The 16253-nt window shown below is 36.2% G+C and overlaps 1 protein-coding gene across 1 annotated transcript in view; it reads right to left on the reverse strand.

Annotated features, from left to right (window-relative positions):
• Positions 1 to 16253, reverse strand: part of LOC121420612 (fibrillin-3-like) — a 161275-nt gene that overhangs the window by 37019 nt on the left and 108003 nt on the right. Inside the window, exons 20-31 of the mRNA XM_041615274.1 lie at positions 15972 to 16091; positions 15118 to 15213; positions 14280 to 14402; positions 13377 to 13472; positions 10613 to 10732; positions 10079 to 10177; positions 8745 to 8867; positions 7828 to 7950; positions 6751 to 6846; positions 6076 to 6174; positions 5202 to 5294; positions 2631 to 2723 (exon numbers count right to left, since the gene is read on the reverse strand). Coding sequence (XP_041471208.1) covers positions 2631 to 2723; positions 5202 to 5294; positions 6076 to 6174; positions 6751 to 6846; positions 7828 to 7950; positions 8745 to 8867; positions 10079 to 10177; positions 10613 to 10732; positions 13377 to 13472; positions 14280 to 14402; positions 15118 to 15213; positions 15972 to 16091 — 1281 coding nt within the window. The remainder of the gene's footprint in view (positions 1 to 2630; positions 2724 to 5201; positions 5295 to 6075; positions 6175 to 6750; positions 6847 to 7827; positions 7951 to 8744; positions 8868 to 10078; positions 10178 to 10612; positions 10733 to 13376; positions 13473 to 14279; positions 14403 to 15117; positions 15214 to 15971; positions 16092 to 16253) is intronic.

Consider the following 16253-nt stretch of genomic DNA (forward strand, 5'->3'; position numbering starts at 1 on the left):
CAACGAGCACATGTTATGGTCGTAAATATAGTTTGTAGTATAGATAACTGCTTGAAAGTGTGTGTATGATGCTATTGCTGATTACTTTCTTCAAGATCAATGGAGTTTGATGAAGATGAGCTTCCATTATATGTTTATTATTTCTCTTTTTTAGTATTACCTGGCTCTTCACAATAAGGCCCAGTAAAGCCAGCAAAGCAAAAGCATGACCCATCTACACAGGTTCCCCCATGTGCACATGGAAGACAAGCTAAGACAGACAGATAGACAGATGTAATACAATAGCAAAACAAACAATCATGAAGCATTATTTCATATACAAAGGATAGTGGACAAACAAGTTAGGCACCATAAAAAAGCTAAGAGCTACAAAATATTGGGGACAAAAGGACGGTGAATGGGATTTCCACTATCAAAAACACCTTGTCAAAGGTTGGAGACATGTCTTTCCCCGCAGGAAACCTAGCAAGCGGCGTTTCATTACCAATCTTAACATTCCATCTAAGGCCAAACATACACATACATTGAATATGGACTGAGGCCTGCCCTGGAAGCGGCTTGACATATGTGTATCAGCTCATAATAATTTTTTATTACCGGACTGGACTGAGTCTACCTAAAAGGCGATGTGAGCCCCACAATTACATTACCCCCAAGACGGCTTAACCACTGAACTAGAAATAGCGAATAGTTATTGCTAATAAACAATAGAAAATGTTGACATGAAAAGACAGGCACACGTGTCACCTGAATAGGTGACGTGGATAAAGAATCTCAATGAGGTTTCAGTCTAACCCTGGTGTATGTGTTACACCACCCATATTGCAGGCTTGAGGCTGACTTGAAAGCTGGCATTGGAAGCAGCTTCAAACCCAACGCATGTGTATCTCAGGCCATAGAGAATATTCTGGGGAATTGTGATAGATGTAATGAATTGGCGCAGAGCAACTTTATTGCGGGTCTCCTGCTCATAGATGAGGCACAGACAATTGACCAGTTGCCTAAAACATCTGATGCAGAACGTTGGTAATGTGCCTTTTAAGCAGTTGAAAAGCATGTTACCCACATGTTAGTCGCAGGTAAAGACATATTAAGCAAATGTTTAAGATGCTGCATTTGAGTGTACTGAGTAGTTGAAAAATTCAAAGGAAATTGAGATTGACGTTCAGGGGCCTTGCACCCTTGTTTATGGGAGTCATTTCTTCATGGAAGCGGGGTCAGAATATCCTAAGCAGTAAGAATTAAGCTTTACAAGTAATATTTATTTAAGAAAGTGGAAATTGTCTGCAGCTATACATTTTGTCAATCATTGATTCTATACCTGTAAGAAAAAAAAAGCCGATTGCAGTTTTCATAACTACATTGAAATTTTATCATTTTATCTGCTAACTAAAGTACAATCCCCAAAAATTAGAGTTATTTTGTAGTACTTTTCTCGATTAATGTAGTTCACTGTTAAAAGTAAAATAAAAGGGCATTTTGAAAAGACAACACATATTACAAGGGTATCCTGAGAAATATCATGAAACTCTCTAGAAAAAATATGAAACAAACTCACAAGTCTATTGACAACCAAAGAAAAAAAGAAATCATTATTATCCATTAAAAAATCAATGACTGAATATAAGCCTATACTTACGATGTCATTAAAGCTATGTGGCAAGAAAAGGCATTGTCAGTATGTAAGCAAAGACAAATATCATGGAATCCATATGCGTATTCATGTGTATTTCACTGCAATTTTCTAAACAATGGAAGCAGCAAAGCAAAGCATTTCATGAGAATAAGATATGATTAATGATGCACTGTGCAATGTCTTAATAACAATAATCTAGGCATAGATAATTTGTCATAGATAATATACATAGCTTGGATTATCATTCAGACAGATGATTCTACAATACAAATTAAATGGGGCTGATATCACAGCTACCATCTGCTATATTCTACTTGGTAAGAGATGTTTCAATCTTAATGGAGAACAACGGTCTGTAATATAAAGGTAAGCACTGGGTCACAGTGTTGATTTTAATGCATGATTACATTTATCAGTATGCTCAATCAAGCACATTATATTAATAATAATAATACATATGATTTATATAGCGTCTTTTCCATTTTGGTTAAATGCTCAAGGTGCTTAGAAGAGAGCAAACATATAAGTAAAGAGAAGTACAAGAAAGGGTATATTCCAAATAGGGAAAATGTCTGTCTTCAAACCTAGTACCTGCTGGTGAACAAATGCGATTTTAGGTTGCCCTTAAAGGATGCTGCAGAGTTTGAGTTCCTCAGCTCTATAATTGTATAATCCATCGCTAAAGTCTGTGTAACAAGGGCCAGAGCTTTTAGTTTCATTTTCATTAATTTCACTTTCCCTTTACAGCCCATAGTGTTAAATCAAGAATCGAAATAGATGCTGATGACTACAGTCCTCATTATCGCATTAATTAAGCAACAAACTAGCTCAAAAATGTCATGTGATTCCTGTCTGACTTTAAGATGGACAATTATGATTACAGCATTAGCTGGAAGAGGAAAATATTTGTTTCAAATCCAGAATTAAGTTAAACAACCCTTTAAGGGTAGAAAGCAAGGAAAGAAATGTAGAGGGCTGGGAGGGGAAGACTTACCTAAATCTTGGCACACTTTTCCTGTAAATCCTGGCTGACAGACGCACACACCCGCAATACAGGTACCATCATGCATACAGGGTGGATCACACACTGGCATAGATATAATCATTAGTAACTATGCGATTAATTCATTGTTAGTAGTTAGAGTTGCGCAAGTGTGTATAGAGTGGCAGTATTTGGTGAGCTATTCCTGTTATTATTTCAAGTTTGATGGTTCTAATCAGTTTGTGCACTATGGATATCTTTAGTAAGCCTGTAAGTTGTACACAATTCAGCCTATTGGCTGAAGTGCGATAAAAAAAACCTTTCCAAGATACAGCCAGGTCATTTGCTAAAGAGGAATTTCTACATCTCAAGGCACTGCGATTTGAGCTAACAAGATTTTAAAATCAGTGAAAAACGATGATAGGAAGGTCCCTGAAATACACGGACAGATAAATTGTTTGTTAGTAGTTATACCGTCACTTGCCATGTATATTGACCCATCTACACAATCTAGGACAAAGAAATGACAGTTCATAATGTGACAAAATGGGCAGTAATAACCTAGCTTTTATACATTAATAACAGCCACATTCAAATGATTCAAAATAAAATGCTGTAAAATAGAAAGTTCATTTTCCCAAATAAAGTTTTTTGTGGGCAATAAATGCGGCAATTCAAGTTAGTTGCATAGATGTGTATAGAGTGGTAGCATTTCATGAGCTAACTATTGCAATGTGGCCTAGATACATGTAAGTGCTTCAGGTGTAATATCATGAAATAATCAACCTTTTCTGTACGTATGACCCCCATTTTTCTGATATTTCACTTATGAAACTGCTTTATCAAAATTCATTATCTTTTGAGAAGTTACAAAATTTCTAATTCTTCTTAGCACTAAAGTTAAAGCCACAATATATTTATATTTTTTGGTATATACATGCTTTCATCAAACCCTTTGTTTTCAGTTTATAATTTCAACCCTAATTTAAGATTTTACATTGCAGTTATTAAGTTAAGCATAAAGATGTAATGATTCTAGAGGTATGTCAAATCATATTACACGTAGGAAATCCTCTTCAGCAATTGAAGCAGGCATTGTCATTTAGAAAATATGTAAAAAGCACTGCTGTTATCTAATGTATTATATCATTAAAATTGATTAATAAAATGAATTTGGTTTAAATGAAGCACTTTGGTAGTTGCACTCCAAACACACTGTATATACAAAATCAATCACTCATGCAAATATTGACATATTTTCCTTCATATTTTTATATTGAAAGTGCATAATTACATAGAGAATATAAAGAGTAGACACCAGGGCCCGTATTCACAAAACTTTAATAAGTCTCGTAATCACCCAGTTATTTACCGAGACCCATGTAATTAGGAAATAAGTAGACTTACTCAATCTTTATGAATTAGGGCCCAGTGAATATATTTAAGCATTCTTAAAGGAAAATGAAACCTTTGAAATGAGATAGCTTGTGTGAAAACAGAATAATCAAAGAAACATATCACCAGAAGTTTGATAAAAATTGAATAAATAATAAGAAAGTTATGAGCATTTGAAGTTTAGATCATTATTGAAATGTAGATCTTCTAATTGGCAATGCGACAAAGATGTGTGATGTCACATGTGAACAACTTTGCCATTACTTTTGTATATAAGTCACTTAAACTGCCTTTTTTATCACTTCTCTCAGTAGATCATGTATTCTTTCTATAGGACGGCATGTCATACAGATTTTTAAATAATACATAATGGATAAAGAGTTTGTATCACCATAAGGAAAGAGCAAAAAGAGACATTTTTTGGTTATTTTATAGTCCTTCACAGGGAAAGTTGCTCACATGTGACATCACACATCTTTGTCGCATTGCCAATGGGAGGATCTCCATAGCATTAGTGATTGCAATATTCTCAAGCAAACTTTCTTTGATCTCATTCTTTGATTTTTCTCTTTCAACACAAGCCCACTTATTCCGAAGGTTTCATTCTCCTTCAATAAATAATTAACTCTATATGAGAATTTTGCAGCATAAGAAAGTCAGTGGCCTGCTCCAGAAAAGAGTTACAAATATTGTCCCATTGCTATTATGGCAACTACCATGGTAACAGGGCTCAGCAGCCAATCACAATCAAGGATTCCATGGTAGTTGCAATTACAGCTAAGTTACAAGAGATAAAAATAAGTTGCAAGTCTCCATGAAACAGGCCCCGGTAAAGCATCAAAATAATACATTTAGTGCAATTTCTTTTTCTCTGTGTTATGCGATATATTTCACTCACATATGCATCTACTAAACACACACAAGGATTTATTTGAGATTTGTTTAGATGCAAATCCAGTGAAATACATGCAATATATCACTCACATAGGCAGTATATGCATATATGCAAAAACATATATGGATTTATTTTAAGTAGATTTTTATTTATATAAGTAGGTGGTTGAACTGCAATTGCTGCAAATGCAATCTCTGTATTGGTGTTTGCAATAAGTATGATGCTAGCCATAGAACTTTGTTGATTGGTTACTGCTGGCTTGCTTTTATTCCCTAGTAGCGAATACCTCTTACCTCTTTCCTGACAGTAGAGTCCGCTGAAACCAGATGGACATTGACACACCCCTGCATTGCACACCCCTCCGTTGATACAGGCCGGCTCACACACTATCAAGAATATGTAGATATCAAAATGTAACTCTCAATCACACTGGCAAAATAGCTGGAGTAGTAGTAGTATAATCCATTTCTCAAAACAATATCTAGCTGAGATATACTTTTTGAAATACATTCAGAAGCTATTTCAAGTAGTGATAATAAATGGCATATGAATTTACATGTTATCTTTCATTTGTCAGAACTCTCTGGTTAACCCTGTGCCACACTGACATGCCTCTTGGTAATAATGTTTGCATTTCCTCCACTCCCTGTGGAGCATTCCAACATATGTTTAGAGTAGCACAGAATACTGCATAAATATAAATGGTATAAGGCATGTGCCTCTTGTTCGACAAAACTAGCCAGTGAATCCTGCATCACACTGAAACGCCAATTGATAGGTGTATGCGTTTTCTCCACTCCCTGGGGATCAATCCAACATGAGTTCATTGTATAGAACAAGATTTTTGTGTACTGTGAAATGAACCTCTGGTTTGACAGAACTCTCCTGTGAATACTGCACCGTAAGAAAAAGCCATTTGCTTAAACTGTTTATTCTCCGCTCCCTGGGGATCAATCCAACATGAGTTCATTGTATAGGACAAGATTTTTGTGTACTGTGAAATGAACCTCTGGTTTGACAGAACTCTCCTGTGAATACTGCACCGTAAGAAAAAGCCATTTGCTGAAACTGTTTATTCTCCACTCCCTGGGGAGTATTCTAACATGGGTTTGTTGTACAGCCGAAGAACATAGGGTTAATATGAATAGAATATGAATGTACATGTACCTCTTGTTTGACAGAACTCCCCGGTGAATCCTGCACCGCACTGACACGCCCCTTGGTAACAGAATCCTCCATTGCGGCACACATCATCACATGGTCTCTCTGGGATAAAAAAAAACATAGCAAGAAATTGTATAGATTGATTTCTTGAATTATTTTTTTAATGATTTACAAAAATAATTCTGGTAATAGTACTCTTCTATAGGGCCTACAGTATCAAAATCCTTTTTGTGCTTCACTGTAATGTAACATTATGTTAATGTTGTCAGTATTGATTCAGATCTAAATTTTAGTGGACAATGAATATTAATTACATAAAAAATCAACATCTTTTGCATCATAACAATGATAAAAGGTGACAGCATAAGACTTTTTTCAAGAAAAAAATATCACATCAGAACAGTAAAAGACCATCATAATTGTCATGAAGATTTTCAGAACTCACCATCTAGGATGAATAATAGTAACAAAACAAAAATAAAACAACAAATCATGCCACAATGTACTCTAAACATGATATTGTATTAAGAGAAAATGACATATTTATTTGTGTCCATAAAACGCACGTGCCATGATGGAATATCTACCCTACATTGTAAAGTTCATAGTCAACAACTGTCAGTAACTTAAAACCAGTAACATCATTTTCAGAATGAAAGTGTTCACATATGAACTTACCCTGGCTGCAGTCTTCCCCTATGAAACCGATGGGGCACTGACACGCCCCTCTCACGCACTGACCTCCGTTCACACATGGTGGGATGCAGGGGACATCTGAAAGAGAATAACAAAATATCTTATATATCCCTATCTATAAATGAATCAGCTTGAAATACAGTTACAGACAAGGTCAAATTAGATTGAAATTATCTTCACATGTTTTACTTTATATATTCCACCATGTGCTTAGTGCCAAAATAAAAAGTTAGTGCAGTAGAAGTAACTAAACTAACAACTTTCATTTGCCTAATTTCAAATATAATTTCTCATGAACTATGTTGAACCCACTCTCTGTAATAGTTTACCTAATGCTCTTAAATCATGTCCTTCACTCAACACTTTTAAACAAAAATATTTTTAAATATCTTATAGACTCATGAGTTGTTCCTTAAGCTGTTTTGGGGTTTTTTTTTATTTTTACCCAGGTTTGTTCTGTTTATAAGACTTTTTTTCTGTTTACAACTGCTTGAGATTTTCCTTTGATAGGACATTGGCCTTTGTTAAATTCCACACATTTGTACTCTCTGCATTTTGTGTGATCCTATGTATTATATGCCTTTTATCACTGTGATTGTATTGTCTTTTTATGCAAATGAGAAATAAATTTGAATGCATTGTTTGAATTGAATTGGATTGGATTAAATTGAATTTGAATTTAATTGAATTGAAAGAACGCTTATACAAACTAAAATTGAGCGTAGATGATCACTATCTGCATTACACATGTTCAATTTCATGATCCATTCTGTTAATTCCATTACTATGGTAATTTACAATGGGTGTACTTGTAAATAAAAAATTGTTTATAATGAAAGAGTTTCATGTGATAGGGCAGACATAGTTTCCTTGAACTTAAAAACATTTAAAGAATAATAATTTTCAGCAGTTCGAAAGCATCTTGGGATGAAAAAATTGTATCAGAAATGATAAAAAGGAAAGCAAAAATCAAGAGACATCAAATATCATAGCGATTCTCAACTCTTCAGAAAAGATTATGATTCAAAATCCTATTGAAAAGATCAGATTTGAGCTTACCGATACAAGAGAATCTATCAGGTCCAAGGCGTTGTCCGATGGGGCAGGTACAGGCATAGCTACCGGGTAGGTTGGTACATCGGTGTGCACACTGTAATCCTTCTGCTAGGCATTCATTAACATCTGCATAATAGCAATATTATGTAAATAACTTATATGGTAATGGTAAATGACTTTTTCTGTAATGGTATATCACTTATACGGTAATGGATAATCATTCACATGGTAATGGTAAAACAGTTGCATGACACTATTGAATCATTTATGCAGCATTTGTACATCACTTATATGGCATAAGTTCAGCATAATAGTTATCATATCCAGTGAGTTTTGTATGAGCAAACACTTGCATATTCCAATGATGAAATGTTACAAAAATAATGATGACACTTTGATTAGGCATTTTGTTTCAACAAAACTTTTTAAACAGGATGTACTTTCTAGTGAGCAAGACATTCTAGATTCTTGGTTTAAACCTTGCCACCAGCCAATCTCATATTGTCTAAATAACCAATATGCTTAATTATTAGAATATAAGTTTACCGCACTCTGACCCGTTTCTGAAGTCAGGTTTAACCTAGACCATGATCTTAGTCTGTGCTAAAATTATGGGAAGCCAAAAGTGTCCAAATTTTTATTAAGTAGCATGTTTCTTATGTTTACTGTGCTCTTTCCTGATTCATCGATGGTGAAGACAATCATCTATTTATACTTCCTAGACAATTACGAATGATTTGAAAGCCGAATGAGCCGAAATATGATATCTCTACTCTTAGTGAGTTATGTAACAATTGGCTATCCATACTTAAACCACAACTTTAAACCCGACTTCAGAATACGGGCCTCTATGTCTATGTCCAAATCAAATGCATGAGAAAGCAGAGAATATCCTAAAGAGTTCTTTTTTTTAAACTTACCAATGCATCCTGTTCCATCCGTTGAGATCTGGAATCCTAGAGGACAGGAACATCTGTAGCTACCATAGGTGTTCTGACAGGCATCAGGACAACGGTTCAATCCACTTGCACACTCATCAATATCTACAAGGGAATTGGTCAAAGAGCATCAGTTCATATCTCAAAAGGGTAAAGGCAATTCTAATCTGGCCCAGTGGATTAGTCTTCTGACTTTGAAACAGAGGGTCCTGGGTTCAAAATCCAGCCATGGGGTAATTTTCTTCAGCAAGAAATTTATCTACATTGTGCTGCACTCAACCCAGGTGAGGTGAATGGGTACCCGGCAGAATTAATTCCTTGAATGCACTGAGCGCTGAAAGGCAGCTCAAGCTAAAGCCAGGGTAATAATAATAATAAACAATGCCCCTCCGAACAGAATATTTCTAGATAGATGGCGCTATGTAAATGCCTATTATTATTATTATTTCTTTAACTTGCAATCAATGAATAAGACTGGATGTTTGATCTTAACGTAAAGTGTGATATAAATCTTGAAACTGCCCGGATTTGAAGCAGAAATCTATTGTCCGGAATCAAAAAGATTTTTCTGACTTCTATTTTCCAGAATGAGCAAGCAATCTAATTCACTGGGTGCGCACCAGAAATGCCTCAACATTATCAAACTTCCTGAGAAAGCCTTTAAGGTCCCTACCTTCAAATTATTACATAAGAACAAATCCAGATTGTTTGGTATATTACAGAAGGAGAGAGGGCAGATGAAGACACTAAGATACAAACACCTCTTCATAATTACTACACTTTCAATCTTATTCAGAACAACAGGCAGTAATACATTTCAATAATCAGACATATATTTCTTTTTCTCTCTCTCTCTTTCTGTTCATTTCTAGCTATTTTTTTAGAAAAAAAATACAAATGCAAAATCAAAATATCAGTCTTCACCCAGAATTAAACAAATGTAACAGTAGCAAGGAGTAATGACTGACTTCGGGAATACCCATGAAGTTTGTATGAATTCCACTAGTTCCAATAGTACACAGATTTCTGTTTTCTGTTTTCTGTTTGTGGTAACTCCCGTAGGAACTCGACAGGACAGCATTTTCTGCTGGTAAACGCCAAGCTGGTATATAACCTTGGAAACATTTTACGTCTAGGTTAATCAGTCATAGTGGCTGACGTAATAGACGACAGATATCACTCTTGGGCCTTTTTATCAAAGTGGAGACAATGGCAGAGTTGGGATTCGAACTCACAACCTTGCGATTATGAGTCCAATGCTCTAACCACTGGACCACACGACCCGTAAGATTAAGAAGAGATCACTGGTATCTTACCCCGACTGCAGTCCGTCCCTGTGAATCCTGGGGCGCATTCGCACACCCCTCTATTACAGGTGCCGCCATTCATGCATTCCCTTCCGCAAGGTAGAGTACCTGGTAAAATAGGGAAGTGAATTCATTTTCATTCATATTAATTTCAGAGGTCATATCAGGTTGCAGAAAGAACCCTAAATTTGAGTTTGGGTTTCAAAAATAATACTTGTTTTGTTAATAAAAGCTCAAAGCTAAGGGACATTAATCAAAAGTTTCAATTCAATATAAATTAATTGATATTGATTTTCATAACCACCTTGCGAACCAAATACAGCCTGAACTTCCATAAAATATAATTGAATCAATATCAACCTCAATAATCTTCCCAATGACCTTTCAAAAGACTGTTCTTACAAGATCTTCCATCTGTGGCTGATATCCTGTAAGGCATATGCAATACCTACCAAAGGTGTGTCTGATTTCAAACATTTTCTTTAAATTGAATGAACTTCTTAATAACCTTCACATTGACTTTCAAAATGACCTTGTACTTACATGATCGACCATCAGCACCTAGCTGGTATCCTACTGGGCATGTGCAATGGTAGCTGCCAAAGGTGTTGACACATTGAACACTGCAAGGACTCATGTCCGTTACGACGCATTCATTCACATCTAAGAGAGAAATGGTAATGAAACTTGAAATGATGTTCGATGATTAGCAGGCACACCAAAACAGCAACCACTTCAGAATATATACTTGTTATTTGAACTGTTGACTAACAATTTTTGTAATTCCCATAGGATTTGTGCAGGGATCACCTATTGTTATGATATTCTGTATTTTTTGTCTTTGGCCTATATTCTGAAGTCGGGTTTAACTTAAACTCAGGTTTAAAGTTGTTTAAGTATGGGAAGCCAAAAGTATCAACATTTTTATTAAGTTGTATGTTTACTGTGCTCTTTCCTGATTCATCGATGGTGAAGACAATCATCTATTTATACTTCCTACACAATTATGAATGATTTGAGAGTCGAATGAGCTGAAGTATGACATCTCTACTGTTAGTGATTATGTAACAATTGGCTGTCCATACTTAAACCACAACTTTAAACCTGAGTTTAAGTTAAACCCGACTTCAGAATACGGGCCTCTGTGTCTAACTTATTATTAAAGCCATCGGAAACCTAATTTCTTTGTATGCATACATTAACCAATAAAAGAATCTTGAATCTTGAATCTCGTTCCAGAGGGTAATGGGTTAATCATAAGAGTTTTAAAAAAATTCTATACTAATTTTTTTTAAATAATAATAATATGCAACATTTATATAGTGCTTAATACAAATGTTTCTAAGCGCTGCATACTATTACCCCGGCTTTAGCACGGCTACCCTGATCGGGCGCATCGTGCATTCAAGGAATTCTTCCTACCGGGTACCCATTTACTACACCTGGGTCGAGAGTGGCAAATGTAGATAAACGCCTTGCCAAAGGACGATAGTGCTGCGGTGGGATTTGAACCCCGGACCTTGTGGTTCACAGTCCAGAGACTTATTCACTGAGCCACAACACCTCTACAAAATAATGTATATTGCCATAATTAATGAGTGACAATTAATTATCAGTTGTGAAAAATGAAGAAAGACCTGGGGAGCGTTTCATGAAAGGACTTGCCGGACGATCTTTCTGACACGTCCAATCTTATCCGACAGTTACTATAGGAACGGTGCTTCTCAGCCAATCAAATTCCAAGGGAAGTTGTCAGATCTGAAAACTTGTCTGACAAAAATGTTGATACAATGCTCCCCTGAATCACAATAGTTGGGAATTTCTATGCAAACTGGGGAAATTTTTCACAGAATAGCAGGATGGGATGCACTGTATCAACGTATGAAGCTGTTGAAGTTTACACAGCGTTGCAGAATGATGTCTGGGCCCAGTATCATGGAGCTTGATGATTGATTGTGGCATTGATTTCTAAGATTGATCATATGCAAAACCCAATGCAATCAACCATAGAAATCAGCCTTATGATCAATCACTAAGATTCTGCTACCGCCCCTTAAGAAATTTAAGCGCGCTGCATGCTAGTAACTAGCATGCGCCATCATGCGACTAGCAGGGCGCTCGCTTAATAAGCAAGTGCATGCTAGCAAAAGGGCCGTACGGCGAGTCAAAAACAGCCGTTTCATTAATTTTAATTCAAACCACCTATATATAGTTGGACAAAAATGTTATAACGGCTGTTTTCGACTAGCCGTACGGCCGCCGTAGAGCAAATGTGACCAAGGTATTAACTCTGACTCTGCACGCATATTACACGCTTATTAAGCTAGCCGCATGCTAGTTACTAGCATGCCGCAAGCTTAGTGCAAGCTTAAAAATTTCTGTGGGGGAGGGCTTAGGTCATCCTCACACTCTTGTTGCAATGAGGCCTGGCGCCATAACTCAGTCGGTAGAGCGGGGGCTTCGGATAACATTGACTCGGGTTCGATTCCCACTTGGTGGGTTAGTGCCCTTTGGTAAGGCATTAATCCTATTTACCAGGTGCATCGCAGAGGACCTTAAGCAGTTGGTCCTCTAAGCATTCATGCTTTCTTAGCAATCAGGTAAAAAATCACCACCATTACCAATATGTCCCTCATCCTCTGCAACTCAACGTCTCCGATCTTCTTCTCCTGGTCACCTTCGACTATCTCTAGGACCCCGCACTTTTACCCGTTATGGCGATCATGCTTTTTCTGCTCTTGCCCCTAAACTCTGGAACAATCTCCCCATCTCCATCCGTAATGCCTCCACCTGACTGTCGATTCTTTCAAAACAGTCCTCACATCTTGCCTCATTAAGTAGTCTTCTTAATTCCATATCCTGTTCTCTCTCACTGTATTTTCTTTTGTTTTTCTTTCCAATGCGCTTGAACACTGTTGTATTAAGTGGAACTCTCTACCACCTCAACTACATGAAGCCACTTCAACAGCTCATTTCAAGACATCAATCAAAACCTTTTTTCATTATTGTAGCGTAATATAGTTTAATATAGTTTTATTCAATATGTTCAGTACCAAATTAATACCGTGTAATGATATATGTACATTTAATGTTTATTACAATGTAGCACAATACTTAGTTTAATGTAGAATAATATTTTATTTTTTAATGAAAAACATATTAATAATTTGATCTCTTATGTAATAGATAATTCATTTGTTAAGCGCATAGAGAATACCAATATTATGCGCTATATAATTACAATATTATTATTATTATATAAATGTTAATTATTATTATTTGTTATTATTTATATCATTACACTCACCATACTGGCATGTTGGACCTTGGTATCCAGGTGGACACACACATCGTCTGTTGACACAGGTTCCATTGTTCTCACACGGTGGGAAGCATTGACCGCCTGAACAAAAATTAAACAAAATAAAGAATTTTAAATGCAAAGGGTTTGATTCACAAACAGTTACGTGCGTCTTAACTCCAACCAGACTGGGCTATTTGGAGCCTAAGAAGACGGGGGGGCTGATTCTGTACATTTACATGTATGTGCCACAAATATTCACTACCATGAGAGGATAAATTTCCCTTGTCAGTTCCACAACTATTTCCTACATACAACACACGATGGGTGAGAGTAGACAAAGAATTATTCATTATGCCGAATGCCAAGTGTAGGGGAGAATACAGATAAATCACTAGACCTTCAGTGAGACCCCATATGAACTGTAGCACTGAAATGAGGTTTGTGGTCACTTTCAAAGAAAAGCACTGTGATTAATGAATAACATTGATCACACTGTGGTCCCTTCCTTATTGACCTGCCTCGAGATAGGACACACCAGATAAGCCTCTTTTATCAATGAGGCGTATTCTATAAGATGTAAAAGCATGAAGGAGGGCACAACTTGAGCACAGTTTGATGAAATGCACAATTAGTTGTCAAAGTTTTGATATTGATTCAAATTGTATCTTTTTAATTGTCTTACTATTACTCAGTGCTCTATACTATGGAACACTGTTATTTCTAGCAGGAGTGATGTCACAATAATGCCACAAATTAACATGTTTCTATTAAATGCACATATTCTTCTAAAAGATTTGATATTGTTTCAAATTAATTTTTTTTTAATTGCCTTACTTTTACACAGTGCTCCACACTGTGGAACACTATGCTCTTTCTAGCAGGGATATAACCAAAGTTTCACTTTACCTGAGCACGTATGTCCATCAGGGTTGACTGTTGATCCAAGAGGACAGAAGCAGACATAGCTGCCTAGTATATTCCTACAGATGTGCTCGCAACCTCCATTCTGATTAGAACACTCATCCACATCTGTATAATAAGGAAGAAGGTCAAGCATTGGAATGGTACAACATTTGTTTAAATTTAAACTAAAGTAGTTGCAGTGAACAAAATTTTAACAGATAGTGTCTAATATCACAATTAATTGTCACATGTCACTGAAGACCTAGTTATAGTAATGTTATGTAAACTAAACTTTGTAAAATGATAACATCTAAGCAAAAAATTCAGCACACCGACAATAGCCAACACAGATAAGCACATTTGGGACTGCCTATTATTATTGCATATGGAAAAATGACCTTTCATCTGGCTGGAATGGCTTATTTTGCTATACAACTTTCCCTCTAATATAGTTTACACAGAATGTGCTTTATCTTCAAAAGGGCACAATATCAGTGATATCTCTGTTAATATTCCATCAAAATAGTCCATACTTCTATCGCACCTTTTACACAAATTCCAAAGCGCTCATATCTCAGTCATATTTCCCTTATGGCCGCCATACAGCGAGTAAAAAACAACTGCTTTAACATTTTTTGTACCAGCTACATATGGGTGGTTTGAATAAAATAAGATAAAACGGCCGTATATTACTCGCTATATGGCGGCCGTAGGGGAAATAACCCTAACCCTAAAAGTTATTAGCACTTTGGTCAGTATAGGATATAAAACATATACAAATTACCAGGCAGTGACAGTATTGGTCTAATACTAGTGCATACTGTACATGCAAAGTCCTTACCTTGGAAACATGTTGCTCCTGTGTATCCTCTTGGACAGATACACCTGCTATTGTTACATACACCTCCGTTCATACACTCTGGGAAGCATCCAACACCTGCAAACAGAATACAATGAGAGTGCATGTTTAAACACTCCACCTCTAAGAAAGTGGCAGGTTGAAATCTGTTGGTTAACACTTCTGTTCATATTCTTTGGAAGCAACCAACACATTCCAAACTAAATGGTGTATGATCCTACATCACACTTCTCAGAAAGAGACAGGATTAAATCCAATGTATAACACCTTGGTCATACACTCTTGAGAAACCACCAATGCCTACTAACAGTGGGATATAAAACCTGATGCAAGGTGTAAACATGGTATTTCTTGAAATATTCATTGAAAAATTTGTAGATTTGAGAGACATCGGCAAGATTCATCACTAAAAACAAGCAGAATAAAATGAAGAACCGGAAGCATAAGAATAGGAAAAAGGAGAAGAAGAAGAAGACCATGAAGATGTGAAGAGGAAGCAGAGATGGAGAAGAAAATGAATGCACCTTGAGCACTCTACAGGGTGGAGTTGGTGCTTTATAAGTCACATGTATTATTATTATTAAGACAGAGAAGAAAAAGTTTGTAAACGGACAGAATTAAAACAAATAATCACAAGAGAGATAAAATGAAAAGAGTAAAAAATAACGGCCAAAAATAGGAAGAGAAAGGAAGGTGAGAATAAAAAAAGATAAAAAATGGAGAATATGTAGGAACAACAAACAAATGATTTCCCAAATTTCATTACAAGAATAATACTAATCAACAATCGGTTATCAATAAATACAAAAAAATGAAATGGTGAGGGATTGCCTTACTACTGCAGGTGACACCGTCAGCATTCAGACTAGAACCGGCAGGGCAGATACAGGCGTAGCTGCCGAAGGTGTTTCTGCATTGATACTGGCAAAGGTCTCGTTGCAGACACTCATTGATATCTGATAAAGAAAGTATACAGAGACAAATACAGTTAAGGGCTGCTGAAGAAGTAAAGGAGGAGAAAGCTTTTGACCAAATATGAAATACCAACCAATACAATTTATCATAAAGTTTTATCAAAGGAATGGGAAGATTACGTCATAGTATCCCAAGCACTTCTA

The sequence above is a fragment of the Lytechinus variegatus genome, chromosome 8 (genome assembly GCF_018143015.1).
Source record: "Lytechinus variegatus isolate NC3 chromosome 8, Lvar_3.0, whole genome shotgun sequence".
NCBI lineage: Eukaryota > Metazoa > Echinodermata > Echinoidea > Temnopleuroida > Toxopneustidae > Lytechinus > Lytechinus variegatus.